The sequence below is a fragment of the Morone saxatilis genome, unplaced genomic scaffold (genome assembly GCF_004916995.1).
Source record: "Morone saxatilis isolate NCDOM2014 unplaced genomic scaffold, NCSU_SB_2.0 Contig11, whole genome shotgun sequence".
NCBI classification, from domain to species: Eukaryota; Metazoa; Chordata; class Actinopteri; family Moronidae; genus Morone; species Morone saxatilis.
In genome coordinates, this window is record NW_023339663.1 from 16,295,765 (window position 1) to 16,304,121 (window position 8,357).

General features: G+C 45.8%; 1 protein-coding gene across 1 annotated transcript in view; it reads right to left on the minus strand.

Moving 5' to 3' along the window:
* gse1 (Gse1 coiled-coil protein) overlaps window positions 1-8,118 on the minus strand; it is a 13,898-nt gene extending 5,780 nt beyond the window's left edge. The window contains exons 1-9 of the mRNA XM_035652055.1: window positions 8,065-8,118; window positions 6,866-7,032; window positions 6,377-6,571; window positions 4,596-4,763; window positions 4,081-4,457; window positions 3,543-3,873; window positions 1,400-2,043; window positions 1,144-1,256; window positions 763-1,030 (exon numbers count right to left, since the gene is read on the minus strand). Coding sequence (XP_035507948.1) covers window positions 763-1,030; window positions 1,144-1,256; window positions 1,400-2,043; window positions 3,543-3,873; window positions 4,081-4,457; window positions 4,596-4,763; window positions 6,377-6,571; window positions 6,866-7,032; window positions 8,065-8,118 — 2,317 coding nt within the window. The remainder of the gene's footprint in view (window positions 1-762; window positions 1,031-1,143; window positions 1,257-1,399; window positions 2,044-3,542; window positions 3,874-4,080; window positions 4,458-4,595; window positions 4,764-6,376; window positions 6,572-6,865; window positions 7,033-8,064) is intronic.
* Window positions 8,119-8,357: the final 239 nt, after the last annotated feature.

The following is an 8,357-nucleotide window of genomic DNA, read 5'->3' on the forward strand; positions in this document are numbered from 1 at the left end:
TGTGTGTGTGTGTCTGTATATGTTGTGTGTACAATTGCAAGTGTCTACAAACAGAACCTTGAAGTCCACGTTTCTAACTAGGGCATTTTAAAGCATTACATTATGCATACACTTTTTAATATATGCTGCATATAATATACGGGTTTGAGGTTGGCATGTTCATTGTTTGACCTCTTTATGATTTCCTTCAAGGCTTGAGTCAACATGTTGAGAAAGGAGTGCATGTAAAGCAGGAAGGGCTCAGCTGAAGTGAAGCGTCAGCAGGCTCTAGAGCTGACTGAGAATGACTATTACTTTCTAAAAACTAAATGAGCATGCAATCAGTCTTCTTCTTCACTCTGCTGAAATGAGATGTCAAAGCAAAGAGAAGAGACATGATATGAGTAATGGATTTGGGGGGGGGGGGTGCTTGTATGCCATGTAAAGGGCACTGGGTCAGTTCTGTGATACAGTGTTTTCTAACTAGATTGCTGAGGCACACTGATAATGTTATTTATCAATGTCAGTAAAACAATTTCCTTCACTTTATTCTGATGTTTTACCATGGAAGGCAATCACGTTATATTCTTATATACTATACTTAAGGGAGCCATGGTTTATTGAATTAAGAATTGCTTAGAGGCCTTGTTACGCACGGTTAAGTCTTCCACTAACTAATCAGAATCACCCATATTTTTTCTTTTCTTTAAACATAAAAGTATTTTCAGGAGTACCTGTTCCATAGACTGCTTTTAATCTGTGTATCACTATAAACTCTCTTACCTCTCCTCTGCTGTATAGTGACATGGGACAGTCTGAACATGGTGAGGAACCGCTTCTTATCCTCCAGCTCTGGTGCTCGGTCCATCTCCTCAGGCGTGAAGCGCGTGCTAAGCTGGGGAGGAGGAGGAGGAGTGCGTTTCGAGTGCGAGACAGGTGGCGAGGGGCTGCGCTCCCTGAGCATCCTCCTCCTCTTCCTTCTCTTCTGCTGCACCAGCTCATCTCGCCGGCCCACCGTGGTCAGGCCAAACACTCCCAGGAAGTCCAATTTCTGTGCAGAGAGGCAGAAAAAAAAAATCTTTGTACAATGTTCTGTCATGAGTGCGTGAGTGTGTCTCCATCAAGGAAAGCACGGAAAAGCGTATGTGTTGGCATGTGTTTTACCTCTGTGGAGTCATCCAATTTGAGAGGGGGCTGCTCTGCTACTCTCCTGAGATGAGCTCTCACCTCCTCCTCATCACTCTCATCATATGAGTCATCCAGCTCATAGTAGTAACCTGCAGCAAAAAAAGAGGTCACCACTGAGACCCCACTTTTTAACTCTAAAGCTGACAGTTACATAAAACATATAGTTATAGTTCAAAGCATGTAAGAGTGCATGTGATCAGGTGTATTACAACAATGTGCCTATGGTGAGTACCTTTCTCCTTGGCCTCCCTTCTCCTCTTCTCTTCCAGATCCAGCTTGCTGACGGGCCTTCGATGCTGCTGCAGGAACTCGTCATAGATCAGCATTGTGTCTGGACCCACTGTCAGTGTGGCTACCTGTCCCATCCCTGGCCCAGCAATCATTCCTAGCCCTTGTCCATGTCTACTGTGCCCTGGGTGTCCCTGGAGACTCTTTAGTCCAGCATTGCTTTTCACAACTCCCTCCAGTTCATACTGGCTAGACAGGGATAGTGATGCCCTCTGCTGGCTGAGGAAGGAGTGGGTGGATTTCTCCAGATCAGCAAGGAATGTGCTGGGCTCTGGCAGGCCCGGAGGACCTCTCAGTGGGGGATACTTCTCCATTGCTCCCCCTTCTCTCCGTCGTGGTCCATCCTCATATTTGGAGGGCCCTGGGGGTAGCCGACTGAGCTCGTAGTGTCCCATCCCTGAGGGCTCGTGGTTACGTCTGGACTCTGAGGCTGTATCTATAAGAGATGCAGGGTTCCACAGGGTTGTGGGAGGCGGAGGGTGTTGTTCTCGTGGTGGCTGAGGAGGTTTGGGGGAGATGAGGGGTGGAGGGGCGCCTAAGTGAGGGTGTAGGTCACGGCCTCCTGGTTCATGGTGATTTGGTATGGATCTGTAGAGATACAATGGAACAGGAGTCATGTTTATGTGTTAGAAATACAGTACAATGTCCACATCTCGTGTAAAATTGATTAATAGTGTTTTAAATTCACACATGCAATGCAGAAATGCACCAAAGTGCTTATATGCCTTGCCTATTTCTTTTCATCCCTGTCAGTATGTCGGTGGGTTTGTGTATCTGTGCAAAACAGTGTTATCAACCCCAGACAGAGTAGCCCAGAGCAGAGTGAGGATGTGGCCAAGGCACACAATGTCCTCCAGATATACAGGCCGGGTTTTGATGTCTTAGGTCCTTGTAGTGTGGCATGCATGCACACACGTGGACGGACACACACACTCACACACACAGTGTAAGAGAACAAGTTCAGAGAGCAGTCTACTGAAGGAGAGGCCAGGAGAAATGTTCTCCTGACATACAGGCAGGCAGAGAAGAAAATGACTGACAGAGAGGTAAGGAGAAGGATGGATATTTAGAAGGGGAATCATACTCAATCATGTGAGAGAGAGAGAGAGAGAGAGATGAATAAATATGTAAAAGGAGAACAAGGGTGAAAAGAGAGACTTGGGAATAGGGATATGGTGGTGGAGGAAAAGAAATGGCAACTGTGGGGAAGAAAGAAAGGCAGATGGCTGATGGACACTGTCTGAAGCGTCTTTCCAAATCAAACCTGGCAGGAGCGCACACTGCATGACCAGTCAAATTATCTATGCCTCCTGTTTGTGTTTGCATTTCTGTGTGCGTGTGCGTGAGTAAATGTGTGTGCGTTATCTGCAATCTGCAGCCTGTGAGCTGTGATTCTGCGATTATACCATAGGGTTACTGATAGCAGACGTGTGTTCTCTCCTGTCCCACCAGTTCAGCATTAACCACAACCTCACTTCTGAATTACACACAACACAAACACAGGCACAGTAACAAAGGAGGGTAAGTAGGGGGCTTACGCTGTGCAAGGTTGAGAGGATTAGCAGAGAATTAGCCTTTGTGTGTCTTAGCCATCCCACTTGCTGCCTGTTTGAAACCCCTACACCACTACTCATGAAACAGCAGTCATCAGGACTCGACTTTACACCCTACATCAACACCTAAACATAGATGCCTGTTTGCCTACATGTCGGCCCTGGAAGGAAGCATGGACAGAAATAGAGTAGACATGATGCTTCTGACAGGGTTTATCTTTTTTCTAGTCCTGCCTGAAAACAAACTTCTAAAGCCTGCCAGCTTCTGAGGCTTCAAAACACAGGAACAACTGTCCCTATCAGGCTAGCAGAAGCAGACAGCCAAAAACCCCAAAAATAGTGTTTGCACTGAAAGCAAGCATGGGTTTTGGTGTCACAGAGACCCTAAAACAAAATCAGATAACACTGGCAAAACAGCTATGCATTTGCCAAGTCATGTGGAAATAAATACTGCCTTGGCTTGTGGTTAAAAAATGGGGTTTGGAATTTTGTTGGCTTGACTACATGAATTTAGCCTTGTGAGTGTTGTCTCACCTGTGTGATTCTGCCCTGTGATCTGGTGCGTCACCTGGCCGGCCCAAGTCCAGGTGCTGCTCCAGAACCTGCTGGCGGAATTCAGACACCTGGTACTGACGATCCTCTTTCTCCTGCCGCAGCTTGCGTTGCCGCGCCAACCACCTCTCCTCCTCATTGGTCCTCTGAGCCATCATTGCGGCCGAGAGCCCCGGCCCAACAGCGCCGGGCCCCATGTAGAGGCCGTGGCCTGAGATTATACCAGGGACAGGATGATGTGATTGGACCATTGAAGAGTGGAGTCCTGGCGGGACTGGTTTGGGAGCTGGAGGGGCGGGCTCTTTGGTTTTATCTACCAAAAGAGAAAGGACAGCATAAACATTTGGATATTAGGACCGCAACTAGCTAACAAATAGCTTAAGAAATGCCTTAAATGAATAACAAATTATCTTACATTTTTGCATATAATTGTTTCAGCTGTAGATGATATACAGTGTTTATAGGGACATGTGTTTACAAGCACTATGATTGAGGCTACAGGGGCAGCACAGACACATACCAGCCCGATTAGGGGTGAGTCTCTCAGGCTTGGTTCGGTCCTCCTGCCCCCTCATGGCATGGAATTCGGCCAGATAGTGGCTCTCCATGGCCTTGGATGCCTGCAGCTCCTTCTCTCTCAGTGCTCTCTCCTTCTGCCTCTCCAGCTCCTTCTCTCTTTCTCTCTCCTTCTCCCTCTCTCTCTCACGCTCCCTCTCTCGCTCACGCTCTCTCTCCCTCTCCAGCTCCTTCTCCCGCTCTCTCTCCCGATCTCTCTCCCGCTCTCGCTCTCTCTCCCGCTCCTTCTCTCTCTCCACCTCACGCTCCCTCTCTTTTTCACGCTCACGTTCTCGTTCGCGTTCCCTTTCTCTCTGTCGCAGCTCATCCTCCAGCTGAAGCCTAAAAAGCAAAAGTGGATGGGGAAACAGAAGGAGAGAAGAGATGTCAGTGAAATTAGAAAGGGCAATCCATAATTATGGTAACTGCTAAGGTCTATGCATTATTATTGCACCTATGTGTGAAGTAAGGGAACTTTACCTCTCAGACTGCAATGCTGACAGTGAAGGGTGTGTGAAATCTCCAGGGTAGCGGACCCCTGGTAGGTGCATGTGAACAGCGGAGGGATGGATGGGGGGTAAAGCTCCCCCTGCTGGCAGCGAGTAGAAAGGTGACCTCAAAGCAGAGAGGCAGAATGTGTCATCCATCCTGGGAGATAAGGATTGCAATAAGAAAAAGAAAAAAGAGAAAGAGAAGGAGTCAGTCTCCCCGTGTGACAGTGCAGCCTTCACTTTCATTAACCTGTGTGCCTCCCAAAGAAGCAACATCACAGGGTCTTCCATCTTTCAAGAAAGCAGCAATGTCTGTCAGCTAACCTCAATCACCACACAGCAGCTAGCAAGATACTGTGCTTTGAGTAAATACACAACCGTGTGTTTTTGTGTATGTGTGTGACATCCACTGCTCATCCCCTCATTAAATCCATTACAGCGCAGTGTGTGATGGGTGCTGCAGTCCTCTGATCTTGCTGGGTTGACAGGCCAGGGGCATGCAGGCTGTGTGATAGCCTAAAGCAAACAGGGCCCTTCTCAATACACACACACAGTCCACATGATCGTATGTAGTATACATTTAAAATGAATGTATTTTTTAACAAATATTGCACATAGATTTTCTGCTGCTGGTGTTTTCTTTGTATGATCGCTGAGCTTCCATTCCTATAAAGAACACCAAAGTAAAAAACAAAAAAACTAAAACAAAACTAATTTTCTTTATGAGAGAATGGACAAACCACAGTGTTGAGCAAGATATTTATTATCCCAGATGTAGAGAAAGCTTATCTGGTAATTTCTCAAAAAGCATGTGGACAAAAACAGCTCTTGGCTTAGCTCTCTTATGCATGTTCATAATTTATCCATTAGTATAACCTAGCTTGGGTAAAGAAAAGGAAAATGGGTCTTGCTATTAACTGTCTTGGTTTAGGAAACTTCAAAATGAATACAGCTCCTTCATTAATAGCTCAAATACAGAGTTTTGTTTGTTTCAGACTGCAAAAAATATTAGAGACCCACAGATGTTTTGGAAAACTCTCAAATAAATGTAGTGTTTCTCTTTGTTTTATGAAGGACCGCACTGCAATTCAGAAAGCACTAAAGAACCATTACATCAGCTCTGAAGGTTGTAAATAACATTACTGTAGCCTCTGGCAATAAAATGTGAAGTATATCTATTTTTAAATCAATCTCTTAAAAGCATTTTGACACAGCTGATCAGGACATTTTTAAACAGAGGCTTCTTAGCAGCAGCCTGTCAGATGATGCAATATATAAAGCCTTCATTTAGGACTCAGTGCACCCAATATGATAAACTCTGCTCGTATGTGTTGCAAAGCGGTATCCAAGTGCTCTGTGCAAGAATGTGACACAGCATGTTTTAAGTGATGCTACTTTTGTTTTAACAGACTTCCTTCCTGCCTGCTCATGCGGATACTGTAAGTTTGCCTAATTTGTTTCCGTTATGTTATTATTCTGTTTACCAGAAACCTGATTTTTTTATTTTGTACTGCCCTCTGTCTTAGTCACATCTCTCTCCCTTACACTCAATTAAATCTCTTCCCCCAGTTAAATAAATATACAAATAAAGAACATCAACAAAATATTTTACCTCTGGCAACATGAAATCAAGGTCAGCTATACGCTAATGTGTTTACTGCTGAGTCAAAGCAGTACTGATACTTAGATCAGCCATGCACTGGTTTGCACAATTTGCTCTCAGAGGAAATGGGTGCCAAGTCAACAAAACAAATGAGAGGAGAGGCTTACCTGTATGGCGTGAAGGAAGGGTGGGGCAGGTAGCTGGGGTGGTAGTAGGCAGCTGCAGCAGCTGCAGTGGCAGGGTCCAGGCCCAAGGGCAAAGAGGGCATGCGGAGGGCATCTTCAGTCGTGGCATAGGGCCGGAAACCACGGAGGTACTCTTCTGGTACAGGACCAGGGGCATTAGGCAACTGTCTGGGCAGACTGAGGGTAAGAGAAGTGGTAGAGCACAGTAGAGAAAAGCCAGGGTTAGATTTGTATGTGCTCACTGTTGTGAAATTTGCACAAAATAACCCATTTTCACCCAAAAAACCTCTCAAAAACCACACCAACAAGACAAAAGTCTGTACATTGGTTGTGGCTGCTTATTCCAGTGAGCTCAATAAACCCATGAACTAATAATACATTTTTTATCAAAGTGTGTAGAACCTTCCTTTTAATTGTAAACATGTAAACTCTGCAAATCCAAAGAAATGGGCAGAGCAGTGTGCGACTCACTTGAGGGGCTGGAAACGTGAATCCTGCATGACAGCACCGGGGGTGAGACCAAAGGCATAGGGGTTTCCCAGGAGGTGGGCTGGGACTGAGTGGCCACCCTTTTCCTGGGTGAGTGTCCCCTCTGCACCCAGACGTTCCCTGCTGGCTCCACGAGGCCCCGAGTCAGCCTGGAGAGAGACACAGAAAAAGAGTCTTAGTTATTGTTCGTGAGGACCTGTGACCGTCACGGTTGTCAATGCTCATGGAGCCCATCCCATGAGGGGAGAGACAGGGGGAAGAATAGGCCTGCTTATGGTGCAGCAGCCTCCCTCACTGTCTCTTCCTACCTCAGGCACTTTTATCTACTTTTTCACACAAACCACCTCCCTGTAAAAATAGACATATCAACATTTCCTGAGGAGAGTATATGTTAAGATGAAGGAAGCAAGCGCGGAGTGGTAAAACACGGCCTCACTGTTTTTCTCTAATTGTAAACAAGAGATGTCATCCTTATGATCGATGAGGATGTGGTAATGGTACAACAGCAGTGCTTCTGGAGAGATGATGACTTTGATCTTGGCAAAGTGTATGTGTGTGCGTGCACATAACTTACACACTTTAACATCTACAGGGAAGACAACAAAGTCCAAAAAGCAGCATCCTTCTGCCTCTATTTCTCTTTCTTTCTTCCTTCTTCTCTTTCACCTCCCTTTCTCCCTTTGGCAGCAAGCCTGGTCTCACTTATCCAATCCCACAACAAACACACATACGCACTCAGCAGGCACATACACTGTTTCAGAGCTACAAAGACATCCTGCTGTGGGAGTGGGAGTGCATTTTCTGAAGCTTTGGTTTCCCTCTGCCTACAATTGCTATCGCAGAACAGAGAAACTTACAACCCTTGTAAGTTGTACAAGGAAATTGTTTATGGAGAGTATACAGTCGACGAGGATTTTCACAGGTATGGTGGAACAGTTATCTCCCGCAAAATGAGACTTCAAGTTAAAGTTGGCAGGGGAACAGCTAGAAAGAATGGAAAGAGGGTAGAAAAGAAATATAGAGATGAAGACATAAAGAAGAGGAGTGAGAGGAGAAGGCAGTTCTTGCCACACTAAATTAACCTCTTGGCTCCCTGGGATTAGAGAGAGACCTTACAGCAGCACTGTTTTCTCTCTCACTACTGCCTCTGATAAAATAAATCCAATTTAGGGAGCCATTACCTCCACGTCCTTTTCTGCAGCCACTGACCCAGGCTGACACTGATGTGCTAACATCCAATCTTAAATGCCTCTAATGTTTATACTCCCCACATCCCCCTCTGTTTCTTAGACGCCCCCACTTTCTAGTAGTTTAATGTTACCGTTTGCTCATTGTTGTTTGTTGTGCTTCACTAAACAGTAAGGCACTCTAGTCAAACCTCCCGTCCCTGTAAACCCCACTTCCATCCTTTTCTCAGCTTTACGAGCACAGGGAGAAGATGGACGTTCCCTCCCAATCAGCAGCCAACTGGAAA